This window comes from Rhagoletis pomonella, unplaced genomic scaffold (genome assembly GCF_013731165.1).
Source record: "Rhagoletis pomonella isolate Grant_MI unplaced genomic scaffold, Rhpom_1.0 Rhpom_scaffold_00002, whole genome shotgun sequence".
In the NCBI taxonomy this organism is placed as follows: domain Eukaryota; kingdom Metazoa; phylum Arthropoda; class Insecta; order Diptera; family Tephritidae; genus Rhagoletis; species Rhagoletis pomonella.
The window spans coordinates 35,386,113-35,409,562 of record NW_023458556.1 but is presented as its reverse complement, the minus strand read 5'-3'; the positions used below and the strand labels follow the sequence as shown (position 1 = coordinate 35,409,562).

Below are 23,450 nucleotides of genomic sequence, written 5' to 3'. Positions count from 1 at the left end.
ATAGAAATCCTGGCATCAGATTTTTTTTAAGAACTTTGAAATTTCAAAACTTCAAAAAATTATTTAAAAATTTAGTGCAATGTAGACTAACAAGATGGGTATCAAACAACAAAGGAAATTCTGAAGAATTACTCATGATACAATTTTTTCATGCGTAAAGACTAATAGGTGTTGAAAATATGCTTTTAAAATTTTGTCCTTGAATTTCCTTGAAAATTTGCGATATTATTTTTGAAAAGTATATATATTTAACACTAATATACACACGATCTCATTCTAGAATTTCGTACTTCTAACTAAACAGGGAATTTCCAATCCCTATTCGTCCTTGTGAACCAAAAATCTTTATTTTTTTTTAATTCTACTGAATATTCTCTTTCATTTGGTACCCATATTGTTATTTACATTGCTCAGAGTGTTGTTTTCGTTTTGAATAAAAAGTAGTGAAAAATTCACGTGTGTTATTTTAACTTTTTTGTAATACTTTATTGAATTTCTTCCGTGGGCTTAAATGTCCCTACTGCCACTAACGAGGCCCGTGGTTCAATTTCTGCCCCAGCAAGATCATACTAGAACTGGAAACTTTAATTGAGAGGTCAAGAAGTGTATGAAATGAAAAACCGATTTGTTTGATTTAAAAAAAAATCGATTTGGCCTTTACATTTACATTCCTTTGATCTAAGGAATTCTGAAGAAAAGTAGCCTACTTTGGAGCCTTTTTATCAAATTACACAAAAACTCTGCTTATTCCCCTAATTTCCTAATTTTTGGTGTTTTGTAAAGTCGGGTACATCATGCATTTAATTTAATCATGGCCGGTTCAAATCAAAAATTAGGACTTATTTCTGTTAATTAAAAATTCGTTTATAAAAGCCAACATTGGGCAATTAAATATTTAATTTGGAATTATCAATTTGTATATAAACATACTATCTAAAATTGGGCTAAAGGGTTAGTTTTAATTATTTTGAAATGGTTTTATGTTATTGGCTATCAGGCTAAGTCGCCTTTTCCATTCATTCATTTCCATTCGATAAATCTTTTTTCGTTTTAAGTAAATTTGTATATATACATTTTCATCGCATTGGAGTAATTAGTACCTAGTAATGGCCAGTGGTTACTTTTGTAATATAAATTCATTTATTATAAAAAAAAAATGTGTTCGCAGCTCATTTTCATCATCAAATGCAAATAAATGAAAATAACAGAAATTCGAAACTGAAAATTATTGGCCACAAAAATAGTATATAATATAGACAAAAAAAAAATATATGCATAAAAATAATAAATTCGATATCATGGCGAACGAACCGATTAAAGCCATTAAATGGGGTAACGCTTCGCAGCTGCATATCACATTTCAATCGATATTAAAATGTACACATTGGCATAAACTATTCGTATTTTTTTTTTGCGTCGTTGAAGCATTGCGTTTACATATTTACACCATTTGTGATTGTTTGTTGCTTTTTACGCTCTCTTCACCTCAATAACAGCAAAAAACAAAGCATTTGCACTATTATTTTTTAATATTGTTTTTACATGAAAATTGTTATTTGACCGCATTTCTTGTTTTGGTTACTAGTTACATACGTACGTACATAATTTTAGTGTTCACACTTGTTCGTTTTTTGTATTTTAAATAATGTATAATATAATTATTAATTTGTATTTAAATTAAATATTTTGCTAATTTCGTTTTCTGTTTATTAAATATTTTGTTGTTATTATACTTTTCTTTTTAATTTGACCAACACACCAATCACCAACAACAAAATAGGTTTAAATGAAGATGGCTCATTTATTGGTCAATATGGACGTAAAGGACTTTGATTGCAATCAGAGTTCTAATTTTTACATCTTTCCTGTTATCGTATCCGTCAACACAAGCCACTTGAGAAAGAGCATCAGCATTCACGAAAACTACACGAACAACAACAATAAACTAAATACACCTTTTCTTGACTACTGCCAAATAGCATCCAGCCATTAGCGAAAAAAAATAAGAAAGTTGTAAAAGAACTCAACGATGCAGCTCAGAAAAAAAAAATTAACGCACAAAACTGTTAAGCCAGCTATTTTGTATTATATTAATTAATCCACGTTAATTGCAAAATCGAAAAAAGTTATTTGATTTTATGGCAAGCTATATGTTTTAATCCCATCCATATGCCTGCACATTGAACCCAATCAAACACAAACACACTTGCGATCGCGCAAGCCCAGCTAGAATGCGGCGCAAGCACCGATTGACAAGCTGTGTGCATACGCGTGCAGATAAATATTTAAAGCTCTCTTTGTATTTTTTTAAATAAGTGTAGTTTAAAATGTGTTTTATAAAAGAAAAGAAACTGTAAAATTTTATGTTTATGATTGCTTTTATACTGTACGTACAATATTATAATTTATTTTTTATTATTATTATTTTTTTTTATTGTAACTATTCTTAAAATGTATTGCACTTTTAATAATGACTTCTTATGTGTTTTTATTTTATTTTTTTTATTTACTTTTTACTTTTTGTGTTTAGTATTTAGTAACCCTTGCATAACTGTATACTACTCTCATTTATTTTTTACTCTCTTTTTTATTTTATTTTATATGCTTAAATATAGTGTTTTTAATGGATAATTTTTAGCAATAATGTTAAAGTAAAAGAAAAAAATTCAAAAACAATCGAATCGTTTCTTAATAATAATGTAAATTAAAACTATCAACAACAAGTAAGAAGAGAAACAAAAAAACATAGTATACATGTAAAGCTAAGCTATTTGTGTACCTACCATTTTCGTATAAAAGATAAAACAAACACTTAATATGAAAATGAATTTAAAAAGAATTAATTAAAAGCGAAAATGTTCTACACAAAATAAAAATAAACAAAAAAAAGATGTTTTAATACTCGATGGGAACTGAAGAACGTTGACTAATAAAAGCTTAAACGGACGGCAACGTTGATCCAGATTAACTCGGACTTAATCCGGATCAACTGCAGTTAATTTCAGAGCTGATCCGGATCAACGCTACCGTCTGTTTATGCTTTTAGGCAGCCTCTGTTGGTTGGCTGTACAAAATTCACGAGCATGAGAGGGATTTAGATGCTAACATTAATAGAGCGTTTTTCTTTTAATGGCAACAGAAGTCACACCAGGCCGGCAAGCAAATTTTTTACACATTTTTCTTTGAATTTTTCACTTCCGTCAAACGCCCATTTTGTAAGTGAAGTGTCGCATTTCTACCAGGCGCTCAAGTAATAGCGAGAAGGTGACAGCGGAAATGTATTTTCCCCAATATTCAATTTCCAGCGCCTAAAAATATGCTACATTTCGAAACAGCGGTCTGACCAGGGCAAACAAATTTAAATTTTCGCATTTCTACCAGAGGCGCACAGGACTCTTTCGCATCCTGAGTCTAAGTTCTTTTTATGTACATCTACAGAAAATCTATTATTGATTTTTTCTCGCACTTTTACTCGGCGCCCAGCAAGATGAAGCAAGCGATGGCGCAAAACGGTTGGCCAGGACGAAATGTAGTTTCATTTTAGTTAACTAAACTGTCTCACAACAAATGTGTTCATCGATCGTCGAACGAGTTTTAGGCAATCCTCAGATTTTTCCTTGCTGAATTCGAATTTAAATAAAAAATAAAAATTTGCACTTAGTAATTTCTAACCTAAATTAATCGTATGTTTTTTGGAGGTTAGAAAGAAAAAATTTGTGGACCTTAAGAGTTGTGAATTCGTATTCGCAGTTAGCAGTGAAATTTGACTAACTGCGTCGCCCAGAAAATAAATTTTGTGGTACTGCGTTATTAAGGCATTGTCAATTAAGTTTTTTTTTTTTTTTTATTTTAGCTACAGTAATCTTTTCGTTTTAATGACGTCGACAAACGTATTTACATGAATGAGGTAAGAGTATGTAGAGAATTGCATGCTTTTTAAAGTAGAGTGTAGATTAGAAAATTTGTCTGGCATGATTTTAAGCAAATTTAAAAATGTAACCCATATTCCTTGTTATAGTTATTTTTTAACTTTTCTATTTTATTATTTATTTTTATTCTTAATTTGTTTTTTTTTTTTTTTAGTTAACACCTACTTATTTTTATTTAGATAAGTCGGTGCTGGAGATTTAAAAAAAGTAACTTAGATAATATGTTTATCATATGCTGCAGCAAAAAAGATAAATTATATGGATTTTGCCACTGTTACATCAGAACTCTTGCGAAATAAATACTTATTAAACTACACTATATTTATATAGATCTGCGTTATTAATAAATGAAGTTCTGTTATTAACAAAACAAACCGTGGTCTTGGTCAGCTTGGTCTCACTGGTTAATATCTAACACCACACAACCACATAATTTCAACTTTTTCATTAACACCCTATTACAATTTACAGCCCCCCACACAATTGTTTCCATTTACTAATCACCTTATTACTCTCTCCCTCTATCTCCCTAATTTTGCAGCTCAATTCACCGAGGATGGTTCCTTCATAGGTCAATATGTGCCCGGTAAACTACAGCCGCCGGTTAGTCCTCAGCCCATCAACAATACACCAGCAGCGCATCAATCGCCAACAGCGCCGCCAGCGCCAACGCAAGGTACCTCCACTTCGAATACAGCCGCTGTGGCCACCTACGTTTAGGTGATAGCAACTGCTAGTGAACAACAACAATAACAACGGCAGCCTGACAATTAAAACACGAAATGTTAGCTGCAGAATTGCAGAAGGTGTAACAGAGAAGAGAAGTAAACAATTGATGCACGACGAGGCTAGACAAGGCGTGGAGGCAAAGTGTAATTTGTAGCGATTTCAATTAGATTTTATTGTAATGATGAGCGAGCGGTAAATACACACCTACATAAGTACATACAATGGTAGGGGACGAGCGAAAAGAAAGTGAAATCATTGATGAATTCACTTGAATTTGTAGTAAGAATGGCAGTGCAGTTAGAGAGTTTGTATTTTTAAAATCGAAAAGTTATCGGTGTTTAGCGATGCCTAAATAATTGGAAAGAGAAATAAATTAAAAGGCAAACCCAATTAGCAAGAGTACGTTGCTGCAAATGAAGCAAGCAAATAAGAAAATTATTTAAATTATGAAACTCAAAAGCCGCTTATGCTAAATTGAAACAAATATTTATAGTATGTATTTAAGAAAAACAAAATAACACTTATGAATTTGACGAATTTGAATTTAATTTTGCTTTGCTTAAGTGACAGAAGAGGAGCGGGGTAAGGTTGTGATCGTAGTGCTGCATGCATTGACTTTTCTTAGATAAGGGTCACACAAATCGGCTAGCTCGAAGCTTGAAAGCATATAAGCGAAACCTGAAGGCATGAATTAAATAAGTTGCAAAAGTTTTGGATTATATTCTTATTAAGAAATAACATTTTTTCCACAAACATGAATAAGTTAATAGTAATAACAAATATTTTTTCTAAATATGAACCAAATCGGACCATAAACACTGGTTTACCAAGTATATCGACTAGTGCGCCACCTATCGGTGAATTGGTGAATCGGTGAATTGGGTTTCCAGATTTATTCTCTAACGAAACAACCAAACCGTTATCATTAACCCTAAATATGTAACAAAAATGTATATTATCGCATCATTCTACGAACTTTTACATTAATAGTGGATGTATAATATTTTGCTGATCTTTAATTGACCTCATGAAACATCTTTTGACTATTAGATATTATTTAAGGAAAATGCAATCTTCGACCCACCCTAATGTAGCTACATATCGATACGCTCGATAAGACCACATTGGCAGATTTTTCATTTTATCTGATTGTTAATTCCACTGTTGTAGTTAAACAATAAATTCCAGATTTTTCTAAACACTGATGATTTATTTTTGCCCGAATTCTAGTCTCTCGCGATTCTAGCTGTGACAGGTTTCAATGTATCTGATCGCAGAATGACATTCAAAATTTGTTTTCCTTAGTGTTTAGAGGTGGGTACTATAACTCTGAAGGACCGTGGTGAGATGCTTAGTCCGCCCAACATCAAACATTTTTCGGTATAGCGTTCGGCCCTCAGCAGGCAATGGAGAACCTCTAAGTTTAGTGTCGGGCTTTTTTACATTAATCTTTTTGTTTTAAACTTATTCCCGAAAGTATACTCCATTTTTTTTTTGGCAAGAAAAAGTGAATTTTTTTTATAAGGAGTTTTCTAATAACCCGACAGCCCGCGTAAAAAAGGATCACGTGTATTTAAAATTATGTTTTAAGTAGGATAAAACAAGGGAATGAAATAATCGAATGATTTCATGAATTTTTTTCACAAAAATATATTCCAACAAAATGACTACATAACAACTTCGCACAAAAATATGCCGCGAAAAATATTTATATTTAAAAATATATATTTATGAAAGCACGATTTAAATTATTTATCTGCGCGTTTTTAGCTATTTGATAGCATGTTTTTGAGATAACACAGAGCCGAAACCGGTTTGTCCGCAAACCAAATTTGACAAGAGATGACGGAAAATCGTTCCAGAATACATCATACTCCTACGCTGTCGGAAACACCAACAACTAAAATGAGAAAATTATATTGCCTTGTTAACGTTAATTAAAAAAAAAAATAAAAAATAGAATGCATGCAGCGCTACTTGCATCAAATATCCGCTTTCAAAGCTGTAAATGCAAATGCAACGTGAGCCTTTTTTCTAAAAACAAAATGAAAATACATATAAACAAAATACAATGAACCTATACCAAGCTAAATAAAATGTACTATTATTAAATGTATTTGTAGCTTCATTAAGCTGATGATTGTGTTAAGTTGTTGTTATAAGAAAGAGCAGCTAAAGAGTAAAATAAAGACGAATAAATGAAATCAGTTTAATTAATTGCTAGTGCAAAATATTATTACAAAAATGCATACGTTTTGTAAAATGTACGAAAAATTAAAAGCGCCAATTTACTTTGCAATTAACTTAAAACAAAAAAAAAAATTGAATCCCATTGAGCTGGAAAAAATATTTAAATTTATTTGGCGAGCCTTATGCGTTGAGCTTACAAAAAACTAAAAAATAAAATAAAAACTAAAAACTAATGTACATTTGTTTAATTATTACCTACTAATTTTTGCAAGCCTTTTAAATGTAATGTAAACAAGTACGTAAGTGTGTGTGTGAATTATTATAATAGTACATGCAAAAACAAACGAATCTCAATGTGTGTATGCAAAATAAGAAACAAATAATAATAAAGATAACGAAAATTATAAAAAAAAAATATACAACAGTCCAATTTAAATTTTTTTTTAATTCTTACCAACTTAACTAAATGTTTTCACATCCGACTAAACAAAACAGAAAAAGATTAACATTTTTAATCAGAAAAGAATGCAAACAATTGCAACCGCTTATTGTGAATATCATTTGTGCTGCCAGTGTTTGCTTAAAACTTGAAACGTATTACAACAACAAAGTAGTAACTGCATACACCCATATTCGTAGTTGTATGTAAAATAATGTATGTAAAACAACTTTTTTATATATGTACGTATGTATGTAAAATAAATTAAACAAATTTTTACACATCGCAGGTTAGAAATACATAAATAATTATATGAAAAATATCGAATTGCTGTTCACAAGTAAATAAATTTAGTTTAATATTAGTTTTATAGCATTTTTTTTTTGCTTAATTTGAATTTTAATACAACAGAATCAAATAGCAGAAAACGCGTGAATGCGTAACTTAATAATATATATACATATATAGTTCACAAATATGTAAGTAGTTTTCTAAAAGCTTGAAGGCACATGTAATATAAATAAGTAACAACAATAATTAAGAAAATATTAAGTTATGAAAAAATCAGTTTTAAGCGTTCATTTTTATTTTGTCCATGATATGCGCCCAAAAATATGCACTAAAATGAGCTGTAGCTGAATATCGGAATTCACTATCGCCATCGTAAATTAGTTACATGTACATATGTAAGTACCAGGGTGACCGAGCTTTGCTTGGATTGCAGGGACCGTTAACGGTTATGATCTTTCTAATAAAAAAGCATTAGTTAAGCGCTAAAATTGGATTTCTATATTTCTGAACAAATTTAACCGTTTTCAAGAATTATCGTTAAATTTCGATTTTTATTTTTTCGGTTAAATTAAACCGTTGTTTTGTGATTTTTAAAATACTTGCTGATTCTTAAAACACTTTTCCTTTGGAACCCATAATATGGTGTTTTATTTAAAAGCGGACTCGTTTCACTCGATTGCGGATGACCCTGATCCAGATCTTCAATTTCTGGTAAACAAGTCATTGATCATGGGGACACAGGCACACAATGCATATGTACCAAATAGTCAAATTTGGTGTCTTGAGTGAAGAGGACTTTCTGCGAAAAACGTGAAAACATTTTTTCTACTTTGAAATCTCTCACAAACTAAATAGTTCTATAAAAGTTCAACAGTTGGCCTGATTTTTCTTTTCTAACCTTAAATAATTCACTATTTGTGTACATTTGAGGTACAAATAGGTTTTTTGAGGTTGGGAAAATTAAATCGAACAAAATTTTACGCCCTTTTATTTGGAAGAAAATGCCTAGCACCGTCAACAAAAAAAAAAAAATATTAAAAAATCAACGCGGTTTATCCTTCTAAAATTTAATGGGCTTTAAAACTGAATACATAAAATTCTGAATGAAAAGTTTGAAATTTTTAGATGTAATTGGTAGTTTGTTGAATTTTTATATTTTTTGTACAAATTTTGAAATGTATAATGTGCTAGACCTTTATAAAAAAAAAATTAAAATATAACCAAAGCTGGTCAAAATGTCACTTAACTTAGCCAACTGACCACAAGTGTACATATGTATGCTCGGAATTTTTGATTAGGCACAAGTTTTATGTTTTCTTGGCATAGAAATGAAATCACAGTGAATTTCGATATTCAACTAGACAAGTTCTTAAGTAATTCCAATAAATAAATAAACAAATAAAATTGGCAATTCAGGTTATTAAACAACATTGAGTACGTAATAATAAAGAAACTCCAAACAATTTTTCAACTTGGAATGGTTAAAAAAAATTTCAACTTGGAATGAAAACACAATTATAGCTACAATATCAACTTATTAAATCATGTGCTGTTCTTTGTTAAAGCATTTTTAATAAATTTTTTTGTTAAAAAAACTCCTCCGTATTTTACCTTTCGTCCGCATTATAATAAATATACATATAAAGGGTGTTCAGCAAGAAAGGAAACGAGTTTTTACGAACGTTTTGAAAGTATTTATTTCAACTTCTTTTATATCAATATACAATCGATAAAATAACAGTGTTGTCTCTGCCAGCACAGACCCGTTTCGAGTGGGTAAAATTATTTTGAGAAAAAAAAGAAAATTACTGCTCTCGCAAAGGTGTTGGCTGAAATTGAAATGTAATAGCGTCGTAGCTCACCGATATAGCAATCGAACTGATAAAAAGAGATAGTAAAATCTTTAATTCCTCCAGAACACCGTTCCCTTTCTTATTGAACATATGTATTTATATGAGTCGTAGGTAAATTACCCAATGAAAATGCATTTATGATATTTACTAGTTTAAAAAAATTATTGAAAACTGTATGAAAAAAGGTTGATGCAATTTTAATTAACGTATGTATGTATAATTAATTTTGTTTTCTTTTATAAAACGTCCATAGTTTGTAATAATAATATAAACAAAAACTACTCCCTCTTTATAAATATGATTGTATGCTGTGTGTAACTTCAACTTGGCTAGAAACTGTTGCTTGACAGGTGAATGGAACAGCAAATTAAATTCCATGCATAATGGCTCAGTCATACATACTTGGCATTGCATGAGAGTTGTCACATAAGGAATATGTTAAATGAGCTTTTCGTGTAAGCGGTTAACCAACGCAGAGCATTACATATACATTTCTACGTAAAAGTGACATGCTATGCAGTGCAAGACAAAGTATGCATAAGCTATAAGGCTGCGGTTTCGATAAAGCGCGAACTAGCTGGACAGCGCTTACAATATATCTGCATACGGCTTACGGCAACCGCGAAATAACAAAAGTGGGCATTTCACTGTCAAAGCGATGCCGCGCGAGTAAAAAACGCGGTTATCGAAACTGCATCCTAATTGCATTCAAACATACGTACATATCGTCGTCATCAATGCCAAAGGCCCAAATTGATCGATCCCACGACAGTCGGGTCTACGTAACTGGAACGACCCGGATCTACGTATATACATAGACCGAACCGAAACCCCGGTTCAAAGACAAACAAGAACCGTTTTGACGAACCAATCCAAGGGTTCAAAAACGGTTCGAATCGCTGTGCCGCACCGACCAAATTTTTCATCCGGTTCACGTTCCTAACTTTAAATGTTCTTTGCCCTCCCCATAAAAAGTGAATATGGTCAATTAGGGTCTTTAACAAGGATGATGTCGAATATATGTATGTATGTGCTTTATTTTGTCTACAAACTATTTGTGGGCAGTGTAATAGTGCTAGTTGTACATACAACTACAGAGTACATATTTGAGAATAAAATAATTAATTATTAAAAAATAGTTTGATTTTTACAAATCAAAAATTTGCACGTACAACAATATAACAAATTTATCTACTCGAATAACTTTCTCTAACTCAATTTTTTTAAGTTTTAAATATGTAACTTTAAGCAAATGTATGAAAATTAAGTACATTTTTGTTTTAATTTTCAGTATCATCAACCCATCCAGTGATTTTATTAGATTCCGTTCAATCCACTAAATATTAATTTTTTAAATGTTAAATTTAAAAATATATTAATTATATATATAATAACTACTACTAGGTACTGCAAAGAGTAATAAAATATTTAATAATAAAACACACTTAAAAAAATAAAAACAAAACAAACAAAAAATCATTACGTTTTTTTATTTCACTTTAATTGATACTTATTAGCGATCGATTGGCTGGTTATGCACATAATATAATTTACGAAGTTACTTTTACTTGGAGAAATATATGAAAAATAAATAAAATATATATTTGTTAAGTTACACAATTCAAGGGACCTACACTGGCGGACAAAATTGGATGAATGGTGTTTCGTTTTTAATATTTATAATATTTTCAAGCTAAAATTTGTTTGTTATTTTTTCTATAAAAATATTGTTCATGCTTTAACAAAAACCATATAAATCCGACTTTATACAGAGTTTAGAAAAATTCCATAAATTTTGAGCTTTTTGATCGGATTTTTTATACAATTTTTGGGTATGCAGTTATAAGGCTTATACAATTTGGAGGGGCTAAAAAAGCATTGATTTTTAATATATTTTTTTTTGTTTGCTGAGGGCTTTTGATGTTTTTTTTTATATAAATAGGGAAATCTAGGAAAACTGGTGTTGATTTTTTTTCGCAAAAGGTCTTGCACATATTCTTCCACAAGAAATTTATGTTTATATATTTAAAAAAAGTGCAAAGAAAATTTGTGGAATTTTTCTAAATTCTGTATCAAGTTTGAAAGTTGGATTTATATGGGTTTTGTTAAAGCATGAACCATATTTTTATAAAAAAAAATATGTTGAAAAACATTGCAAATATTAAAAACAAAACACCATTAATCCACTTTTGACCGCCAGTGTATGTAAATTTAGCTGCTGCACCCTGAGGCTTACTATTACTTGAGTAATTAGAAAAAAAACATTTCCACGGACTTGGCTCTGGGATTCATTTCAAAACGGCACACATTTTTTTCTTACACTTGCTTTCCCTACGCCATACTTTGAACAAAAATTCGACGGCAATGTTTACTACATAAATTTCTTTCTAAAAGTTTGCCGAAAGCGCTAATATTATGGACCATAAACAGATGTTCAATTGAGGTGGTACTTGATTGAAATAACGATTTTAGACACACGACTTGTGTAATTATATTAGCCGTATTTAGTAAAAACATGAGGCCGACATAGCCGGCTGGACCACTAGATAGAACGCTCAATTCCTGGTCCAACCACCAGACCCGCCAACTTGGCTCAAACAGTGCCATTTTTGGCTCTACTTTACATACTTCAAAAGGCACTTTTGAAAAAGAGTAATATTTCAATACATTTTGGTGCAATCCTTTTCGTGTTCCGTCAAATATTCAGCCTCATTACAAGTGTCGTGTCGAGTGTGCAAGTCGTTAGGTATTGCCTAAAATTTCGATTACCTAGTGTATAAAACCCGAAAAACTTGGCAGCACTGGATAGTTTTCTACGATTGCAGTCGTGAACTTATTTAAGAACCGCAGTAGGCAATTTCAATGTTGTCGAGTCGTGCAATTTAGTCTAATTTACGACTTACGCAATGAGGCTGATTATTTCGAACAGCGATCGGCCTTCGGAGGCAATGATAAACCTTCTGTATATCTGTCCCGTAAAGACTTCTTAAAAAACAAAATTTTCGGTAAGGAGGCGACGTTAAACTATATGTTCATCCATTTGTGAGATGCTCGTCTAAAACCTTAGCAAAATGTGTAAGCACCGAAACGACCCCTTAAAGCGTCCCGATCCTAGGCGATCTTCTGTTATTAGGTTTGAAAAATCAACTCTTGAAAGGTGCCGCCATACGAAAGGGGCATACGTGGCTATCACTTATTCAACTATCGTAGATATCGCGATATCACGAAAATCAGACTACAATGGATTCAGGGATAGTCCCGATAATCTTTAAAACTCACTTTTGGGAAGAAGCATCATAAAAAGAGTCAGCTTGGCCCACATAGCGTTTAAGTCGTAACATTCGTGATTGAATGACTGCTCGCGTCGAAGGAAACAAGCCTATCACAAATTTATTAAGGACCTTAGCCACTTAGGTTAGCTTAATTTAAGTCGCTGCTGAACTTAGAATAATTTCTGCTCACCTAAGCCCAAAGTGGGGCCCGCATGGTTCCAGTACCCCTACTTAAACCAGTTCGTGGAGGCCACCAACCAAACCTCATATCTGAACAATCAGTTGTATGGGACTTTTCAGTTTGTCGAAAGTATAATATTGAAGAAAAAGATATCTTCATAAATATAGTATTATTTAAAATTAATTTGAGTGCCAAGTTAATTTTACTTATTTAGTAACAGATATCAGGAACAGCGGTAAAATACTGAAAATCGGTCGGGATGAGCGGGTTTGGGCCTTAAAAATTGAATTTTCGGATGGGTGAGATCCGTATTGAATATTTAGTCCTACGCCTCTCTATTAAGAACCACGTTTGTACGCCTCGCATGTTTGGGAAGCACAACTGGAAAGTTTCTCTGGCGAAAAACTTTAGTTTTGATGACTGCAACAAATTTAATAACTTTTGTAAGGATTTTGTTGTTTGATTTCACTCCATGATCGAAAAAAGAGTATGGTAGTCTGAAACTCTGTTTTGTAATTTGGAACAATTAGGATTAAATTTCAAGTTTTAGAAATTACGAAAAATTCACACAGAAAGTATAGAGGACATCATTTTCATCTTTCTCCTGAAAAATTGCTGATCGATTCTTTACACATGTGCTCTACAAACAAGAATACCGAAGCAAAGTTCTAAGTTTTGGCAGCGGTCACTTTCCTTAATGGGAAAATGTTTGGAATTTCGTTACTTTGAAAGGTTTGCGGGTCAGACAATCCATTTGATGATATTCTGGAGATAAAAGTGGCAAGCAGCAGGATGTCCTTGAATTGTTTAAAAGCACTCAGAAATAGTCTTCTGATTGGGAATTTGACATATCATTAAATAGTGAAATTAAAGTGAATGATATGCTTTCGTTGGTTAAATCTTATTCTTTACTTGTGCTAAAGCCACTGTGCCTATTCTAGTGAATCTGAAATATAAAGGGATGTTTCGTGTATGTAGTTTGATAAAAAGCGAAATAAAAGCCTAGATAGTGAAAGTATTTTCTTCAATTTCACCAATTTTCTTCAAAAGTTATCAAACAATAAATACGCAAACGCTTCCCAAAGGTAAATATGTACATCCACGAATATGTAAAAATTTTTGGGTTCTCTACCTGGGATTTGAAAAATTATATTTTTTTAAATCGCGAAAATTCGACAAAATCTTGACTTGAAAACTGATAAATTTGGCATACTATTGAAGCTTATTCATAACCCCTCATAAACTTGCTGAGTTATAGCTCAAAGTCAAGATTTTGTCGAACTTTTGCGTTAAAAAAAAAAAAAATATTTTTTCAAACCCAAATTTTTGTTTTAATTTTGAAACTTTTGTAGAAGTAATTATTTTAGACGTGGAGCAAAATAAAGGGGTGTCTCATGATATATTAAGCTTCCCGATTGTATCGATATAATCCCCGATCTTTAACAAAATTAATGTGGCTATTCAAGTGAATCGGTGTGTATGCATACCTTTTATCGTCGAAATACGGATTTAAAATTTTCTCTTCTTAAATTAATTTTTTATTTATCTTAGTTTACTCGATTTTTGTCTATCGAATTGAAAAGATCTAGCCGAATTATGTTAACTACATAAATCGAAATCAGTTTTAGAAAATATTGCCCATGTGGCTTCTTTTAATTTTGAGGAAGGTATTCTTCAAATTGTGTGGGACTGTGTAATTGATGATCTCACTTTTGCAATGTATGTACTATCATTATATATATATTTTGTTTTTTTTCCCTTATGCAGAATGTCATATTTGCGAGAAATAACCGCTATTCATTTTTCTCACTCAGATAATTTATTAAAATTAATTATAAATATAAGAAATCTTAATTGGGAACAAGCGGCACTTTCCCCAGCAAAATAAAACCCCAAAAACAAGTGATAAAAAATAAGTAATTGTTAAGCAAAAAACAAAACCGACTTCAATTCTCATATAAAAATTTAAAATTATCATTAATTTCTTCATAACCCCATTATCGAATTTAAACCAAATTAATATGGAACCACCTGCGAGGCAATACCTTTCCTTTAAAAAAAAAAAGAATTATAGAAATGGGTTAACGTAGTCCAAAGTTATGCGGTAACATACATTAATAAAATATATATATATATATATATATATGTATATATTCCGCCGAATTGATAACCTTCTCCTTTTTGTGAAGTCGGTTAATAATTACAAAATGAAATTACACACGTAATGAATCAATACACCTGCACCCTTGCACCCACCCGCATATCCCATCGAGATAAAAAGTACCCAAATAATTTATAAACTATCTACAAATGCACAAGCAAAAAAGCATAAATGCATATACATATGTATGTCACTACATATTCAAAATTAAAATCGCAATAGCTGTCTGTAAATTCATACATATATGTACTTATCATAAATATTTTCGCTAACTATGTATACACAGACTTCTCTTTAAGCACAAAAATTAAATATAATAATTAAATTTTTTCGCTTTGAATACAAACTCACATATATACATTGTAATATATTATACATATATAAAGCATTAAATATAACAAAGAAAACTGTGAAAATAGTCATATGATATGCGCATATGTATGTATGTAAATATACTAAAATATTTCATTTATTAAACCCAATAAACAAATTTTTGCATTAAAATAGTACAACGATTAATACAAATGGCTTAAACTTTTGCGAAAAAATATGCGGTAAAATTAAAGCACAAATTTTTTTTGTATAACATATTTAAACTAAAGAATTTTTAATATTATACAATAGAAATGAAAAGGAAACGAAATATTTAAGTTGAAATTTAGGAAAACAACTTCTGACACTGCCGATTTTAGTACAGCAAAATTATATATTAGATAGATCAGGGCCGGCGAACCTTTATACATATATGTACGTGCCATTATTTCCGAAGAAATATTCAGACTTGTCACCGTTCTTTGGTATGTTGTACCACGACCAACAACCGTGCCAAGTTTGGGAGAAATTGGTGGCGCGGTTCCCAAGATATATACGTGTAATCATACGTGGGCGTGGCTACGCCCATTTTCCAAAAATTTATAATATTCTTATTTTTAGCCTAAAAATGATTGTAAATGTCAGTTTTGAGTGAACAATCTTCAGTAGTTACTAAAATATCACAGTTTTCGAATTTCGGAAAACTACCGTTATATAGGAGGTAGGCGTGGTTATTGTCCGATTTTGCCCATTTTCAAGTTTCGTTAAGATATCTCAATTTTTACTCGAGTTATCGTGTGCACAGACGGACGGACGGACAGACAGACTTCTACTTCATAAAATAGTTTTATTACTCTTAACCAAGCTATCGTAAATCTGCGGGAAAACCCTATTTTCGCGTATATGCCATCAATGAGAATCCTATACTCGATAATAGCGCCCCTTACTCTAATAGAAATCACTATCCAAATGAATCTTAAAGAATCTTTGTAAACAAAAAAGGAATGATATGTACATTTCGTCAACCTCAAGATAAAGTCGCAGTAGACAGACCGATCCGGTGTATACTTCATATGTAGTATACCACCGCAAAAAGTAGTAATCGAGCTAAATTAAGTAGGCAAGACTCATTTTGGTATCGCAAAATCAATTTCCATAATTAGTGACGATTTGACGACAAGTCGTCCAATTCTTTATGCTGGACATTATGTATGAATCTTGAAAGAAAGGTAAGTCATTTGAGTTTTCAATCTAAATATCTGCATTTCAACCCGCCATCGCTTATAAGATGGGTAATCAAGTGTTGCAATATCATCCGTGCAGTTTCAATAGCCGCCCTGCAGAATCTGTATTGCCCATCCGAAAAAAATAGCAGTTTAGACAGGTAATAGAGTTCAGTTTGTATTGTTCTGTAAGAATTCATGTGATCAAGCGTCCAAGTGAGCGATTTGGAATGCTATAGGACTGCTAGATTGTACCAGTAGAGATTTCTGTCCGCTTCTTTCTCCCTATGGCTCTTTTTCTGTGCCTAAGTTTATCGGCAATCTCATTTTGTTCAATACTGACTTATATAAACTGGAACCCAGAGATTTCTCAACGTGCTCAAGGACCAGGAGACGTGCTGTTTTCACGGGGTCCGACCAGAGATCTCTGTCTCTGAGTTGGTGTGATAGACGGAGTCTTCATATGTCCGACATACGTTGAGTTCGTCTGCGTCTAGTCTGGATAAGTAGGAGTTTAGCCTGCTAAAATGTTCAGACGACAATTGGGCCAGAGTTACGTGGGACTGTCTCGACAGTTGAAGCTCGTTTTTGTCCACAGCTCGTGATTGGACTCTTATGAAGCCATTGAAAGGACGAGAGTAAGTGTAGGTGGTGACAGTCTCCCTGTGAATGCCGTTGATTGCCAGTCTGTACAGTGTCGGGACCAATGGTTGTTGTACGTATTCTTGGATCTCGTCCTCTAATTCGTAGAGATGCGTTCTGACGTGCCTGGGTGGAGACTCCGCCTTGAGCAAGTGTCTGTTCGGGTGCTCACGTCTGTAGCACTCTACTAGAAACTGCATTCTTAGCATGATGTTGTGCTCCCGAGCTGAACAGCGGCTTGGCTTTCGGTCAAGAATGCAATGTTCTTCTTCCCGCAGTGGCGCTTGTCCGCACATATTTCTCACAGGTTCCGTATACATCAACCCCAACTCAATTTCTTTTATTACTAAGTTCTGTTCTAAAACTTTTTATAATATCGAACTTTGAATGCATGGTGTCCCTTTGTACTGCAACTTCAGTGTAATGCTTCTATAATATCGATCTTCCTACCACTCAAAGGCCCTTCTTTGCCGATGTCGACCAGTTATGTTTGTATGATAGTCCTTCTCGTCCGAGTCCGGAAATTAATATGGAGAGGGGTGTTGGCTATGAGAACTTCCAAGGATGGCGTTGAATAAATTCTCATGTCTTTTTTGATATTACGCTATTCCGAAATTAAAAAGATTCCAAACATATTTATTTTTAAGTGATTCCAAAACACATTCTTTTCGAATTCTTTATAGATATTTTATCAACGGCGTTACCGCGGTGATATGCATATTTTTTAAATTTTTATTGAAAACAAATATTTGGCTGGTGCTTGGCTGAGCTTCTCCTTCGATTGAGCGCCTTGACGTTAACACAAAAAGGGGAGGAGCTACAGTTTTACGCCGCCTCCAAACGGCAATTTATTTCAAGGGAACATAAAAATTACAGCTTTCGTTGATCTTTAGGCTGAAATAAAAAACCTTCTTGCTGCTACAATTATGGTAGATAAGGAGAATACTGGCAATGTCAAAAAATTTGGATAAAAGTTATGTAAAAAATTACAAACTTTTCCATTATCAGGATAATGCATAAAAAAAACGAGAAATAAGTTACCTATTTTTCTTTTTTCAAGAAATAAATAGCTTAGTGCGATTTGGCTTTCTCCAAATACTTTTTATTTGAAATAAATAATAAAAAGTTATGTTCTTGTAAAAAAATGTATACAAAAAATGCAATAATTTTTAAAATGTAATCTTTGAATAAATAATAATAAAAATATCGTTAGAATAAAAAAACTTAATAATGGAGTTTAATCTATAAGAAAATACAAAATCAATATGTATACAAAAAAATCAGATATTACAGTTATTAAAAGATAACTGGATTTTAAATAGTTATCAATTAAAGACTATACGGATAAATACAAGCGCAAAAAAAAAATAAAAAATTATTTATTTTCTGTGAAATAAATTTATAACAAGTAATTTTTAAGCAAAAAAACAAACCGACTTCAATTCTCATATAAAAACTTGAGATTATCGTTAATTTCTTCGCGATCCAAATATCGGATCTAAACAAAATTAGTATGGGTACAACCATTCCGATGAAAAAAGAATTATCGAAATCGGTTAACGCGGTCCAAAGTTATGTGGTAACATACATACAAAAAACAAAAAAATATTTTCCGACGAACTGATAACCTTCTCCTTTTTGTTAAGTCGATTAAAAATATCATATCCCATACTTAGTTTAAACAAACATACACACACATAAGTGATCGAATATATATACAAACATATTTATAAAAAAAAATGAAAAATTTTAGCAAATCAAATATGTATCTATAAAAATAGAAAATATATATTGATATATAAAATATACTGAGGTGATAAAACTTCATAGGTATTTGTGTGATGTTGACGACGTTTAATTGATAAATAAACAATAAAAATATATATTAATTAAATGAATTTTGTGCTGTTTGGATTTCAAAGGAAGCTAGCAAAAAATATTTTATAAAATGTCAAACAAATTGTATACCAAGTAGTTTCTTATTTCGCTAATTGATTTATTTTTTTCACCCAAAAACATAACTGATTTATTAATATTGTTTTAATATATGTATGTACAAATCCTTGTTTTTCCTAATATTTTTTTTAGTTTTCATTTCTTCGTACTATTTAAAAAACTACGTCTCTGCAACACTGCAACCCTAAAATTTAACGAAAAGTAATTTTCATTCGTCAAGTACCATGACAGTGGAACTGGAAAACAATTGATGTTTCGGACAATCGATGTTTTCAAAGCAAAACATCGATGTTCTATCGTTGTTTCCTCCGTAATGCACATAAATGCATACCTTTGGTATGGAATTGTAAAACTAATAATAACTGTGTTTGGTAAAAATAAATTATACGGTGACTGACATCACATGCAATATAGTTTTTAGAAAAGTAACCTCCAAAGGTGTTTTTAAATATATATGTAAATCATTTATATTGTATGATTCCTCGTAGTACAACTCCCAATACATAAACGAGCAAACTATAATTATTTAGATAAACCCTCTGCGAAAGAATTTAAATTAGTATTTACTATAGAGTACGAATGAATTCGTTGCCCGGGGACTTTTTAATGTGGTGGTAATTTCAGTTCCATAAAATATTCATCAAATTATTCCTTTGTCTCGACAATCATTTAATTAACTGCTATAAAAGATTTTACGAAAATCAAACCTTTGATGGATTCATTAATAGAGCCAAAAATGTGTAGTATTTCATAAAAATTGTTTCTAACAAATGGTGTTGATGAGAAAAAAAAAACCCATCGATAGTGACAGAAAAAACATCGATAGTGGGGGAAATTGGAAAACGTCCATACTATCGATAGTGCCATCGATTGTTTTCCAGCTCTAAATGACAGTCATGTGATGACTTATGACGTTCTGTCACAGTGGTGTTGGTCGATAACGCGAAAACTAGAAAATATACAGAAAAAATTAATTTTCTATCGGGAAATCTTTGCCATTTGGGAGTCTTTTTACGTGCCACACACAGCAACTTTGGGCTTCAGCTTAAACCGAATTGAAAGAATTCAATTGCGATTTGCATTTTAGTAGCGGCATCTAATTTTCTTCACAAAAACTCGACCGAAACAAAGAAAAGAAAAAATGAGTGAAGGTTACATTTTCAACATTGATGGTGGCTACTTAGAGGGTCTGTGCCGTGGTTTCAAGTGTGGCATATTGAAGCAGTCCGACTACCTAAATCTGGTGCAGTGTGAAACTTTAGAAGGTAGGTGGCCTGAAAATCAAATACGGGATGCTCGCTGCGTGTAAGCTTTGGCATTCCGCACTGCATTTTTCATCGTAAAACAGCCGTTGTAAGGGGGTGGTGGTGGTCATGTGACACACCATTAAACTTTGTGCGTGTGTATATATTTGCAAATGGCAGGGTTTTTGCGATGCCAAAGCCAAGTGTCAAACTTTTGGGAGTTGTCTTGTGATCTGATTATTTTAGTAATTTTTCTTTTGTAGATTTAAAATTGCACTTGCAAAGTACCGATTATGGTAGCTTCTTGGCCAATGAGCCATCGCCACTTTCCGTGTCCGTGATCGATGACAAATTGCGCGAGAAACTCGTCATTGAATTCCAGCATCTACGTAATCATGCTGTAGAACCATTGGCCAGCTTCCTGGATTTCATCACTTACGGCTACATGATTGATAACATCATTTTGCTCATCACTGGCACACTTCATCAGCGCCCCATTTCCGAATTGATTCCCAAATGTCATCCATTGGGCAGCTTCGAGCAAATGGAAGCCATTCATGTTGCTGCAACACCAGCTGAATTGTACAATGCAGTGCTGGTTGACACACCACTAGCTCCATTCTTTGTTGATTGCATTTCAGAACAAGATTTGGATGAAATGAACATTGAGATCATTCGTAATACTTTGTACAAGGCCTACCTAGAAGCTTTTTATGAATTCAGCAAGAAGATAGGTGGCTCCACTGCCGATGTCATGTGCGAAATATTGGCTGTAAGTTTAGTTATTAAGAATCCGATGTGAATTATTGATTAAAAAACTCATGCATTTACAGTTTGAAGCCGATCGCCGTGCCATAATTATTACCATTAACTCCTTCGGCACTGAATTGTCAAAGGATGATCGCGCTAAGCTGTATCCTCGCTGCGGTCATATGCACCCGGATGGTTTAGCTGCATTGGCACGCGCCGATGACTACGAGCAAGTGAAGACCGTGGCCGAGTATTATGCTGAATATGCCGCACTTTTTGATGGTTCTGGCAACAATCCTGGCGACAAGACACTTGAAGATAAATTCTTTGAGCATGAAGTCAAGCTTAATGTCTTCGCTTTCATGCAACAGTTCCACTTCGGCGTCTTCTACGCGTACTTGAAGTTAAAAGAGCAAGAGTGCCGCAACATTGTGTGGATTTCGGAGTGTGTGGCACAGAAGCATCGCGCGAAAATCGACAACTACATACCCATTTTCTAAATTGTATCCATAAATTTTTGTTGTTCTTTCGGGTTGTTGCTGTCGCTCGTGTATGTTTTGCACTTTGGTCGATCAAAATAAATAAACTGAGTTTTGTTCGATTGAAATCGTTGCATACAAAATCACGAGCATTTTAATTGTTAACAGTATCTTTTTGTGTATATATATACAAATATGTATGTAATTTGTTTGTCTTGTAATACGAGTGGTATACATTAAAGGCAAAATTTCCAAAATTTTTGTTTCAGTATAAACTATTTGCTGATTAATATTTCATGTGCATATCGACATGCGTAAAAGTTTAAAAACATACATAGGAAAAACATAATTGAATATATAAATGTAAACTAACTGTATTAAATACCCCATTGTGCAAATATACATATAGAACATACATGCATATATCATTAATAGGTTACTGTAAATTACCTATCTGAAAATAATAAAATTTGTTTCCAAACATTCCTTAAAACAGATGTGACTCACAATTTTCATCGTAAATAAGTGATTTAGGCCGAACGTAAGGAGTAGTAATGTCCCAGAAGATAATTTAAGCCATTCTAAGAGGCCGTCACAAGAAGGGCTGAATTACGCGAATGCATAGCATTACAAATGAATTTCAATAAACATTTTAACTTTAAGCAAACACTTCAAAAATACTTTTTATAAATTTAAGAGAAAACTTTAAAAGAACTCCTCCAAAAGGCCATCTGAAGTACATCCTGTAAAAGCCCGTTTGGACGGCGTTTTATGTGTAGCGAAAGAAGAAGCCCTTCAATTTGTGCAAAAAGAAAGGAGAAAGGAATGTAGAGTGGAAGGCCTCTTGACTCTCAGGAAGGGCTTTTAGCTCCTGAAATTATCTACTGGGGTACTTAATAACGCAATTTCACATCATCAGGAGTGTTCGCTATGCAGCTGCCAGTAAGAATTACCCAGTAACAAAATTCAGAGAACAAGGTACCTTACTCTCCTGAAGAGAGAAACTTACTAAGTTTTGCGCGAACAGGAATTATAAAACTTTAGCTAGCTTCACTGCCAGCTGGCATCCACGGTTGCATTTCGAGCATAGTAATTTTTTTTTTAATTATTTCAGGTGGAAATCAAAACAGAACTTATACGTATATTTCTTCTTATTTTGACTCTCTTCAACATACGCTTCAATTTCATTGTGGAAGTCACTGTCGGATTTCCTATACCGACAGTGATGTCGAGTGCGTTCTGATTACGAATACAGCTTTTTCAGCCCAGTACCTTTCAAATGTTTGGAATTAATTAAATTAATTGAATAAATGAATATTTACATACTTCTTTCATTAGTAAATCGCAACAAGATTGTTCATTTTTAAATTTAACGAACTCGTTGATTCAAATTAATGTTGACAAAAATGCAACCGTGTGCCACAATCCTGCTTGCAAATTCTTACTGGCAAACATTTTCCCAGCACGAATTTGCAACTTGCCCTCCATATGAAATGTCAAAATTGTGCTCTCTCCTTGCAAGTTTTACTGGGTTTTTGGCTAAACGAACACGATTTGGTAACAATTGGTACCAACTTGTACACATTTTTTGCATAGCGAACACTCCGATCATCATATCAAGAACTACATAGAATATACATCGGTCGAAAAACTATATCAGTCAGTCAAAATATCATCGCATTCGGTCGAATCCAATCCTTAATGCATCGCAAATTTTATTTAAAAAAAACTGGCAGAAAACCAATTTAATGAACCGCGTTTGCAATTTAGCATTGCGAAATTCTAAACTTTGAGAAGGT

At 32.6% G+C, this 23,450-nt stretch overlaps 2 protein-coding genes across 4 annotated transcripts in view; both read left to right on the top strand.

The window, feature by feature from the left end:
- The window catches only part of LOC118733532 (neuroglian), a 195,052-nt gene extending 189,884 nt beyond the window's left edge, over window positions 1–5,168 (top strand). For 2 of the 3 annotated variants that reach the window (XM_036462948.1, XM_036462949.1), the window contains exon 9: window positions 4,471–5,168. In XM_036462948.1, the coding sequence (XP_036318841.1) occupies window positions 4,471–4,649 (179 nt within the window). In that variant the 3' untranslated portion in view covers window positions 4,650–5,168. Of the gene's footprint in view, window positions 1–1,780; window positions 2,829–4,470 lie in introns of those variants that run through there. The other variant, XM_036462952.1, reaches the window with a different exon arrangement.
- Window positions 5,169–20,062: 14,894 nt separating this feature from the next.
- On the top strand, window positions 20,063–22,148 carry LOC118733529 (V-type proton ATPase subunit d 1). Its single transcript, XM_036462946.1, has 3 exons — window positions 20,063–20,443; window positions 20,686–21,194; window positions 21,256–22,148. Exons 1-3 carry the CDS (start codon window positions 20,320–20,322, stop codon window positions 21,670–21,672), a joined length of 1,050 nt encoding a protein of 349 aa, XP_036318839.1. The 5' UTR covers window positions 20,063–20,319; the 3' UTR covers window positions 21,673–22,148.
- The last annotated feature ends 1,302 nt before the right edge of the window (window positions 22,149–23,450 follow it).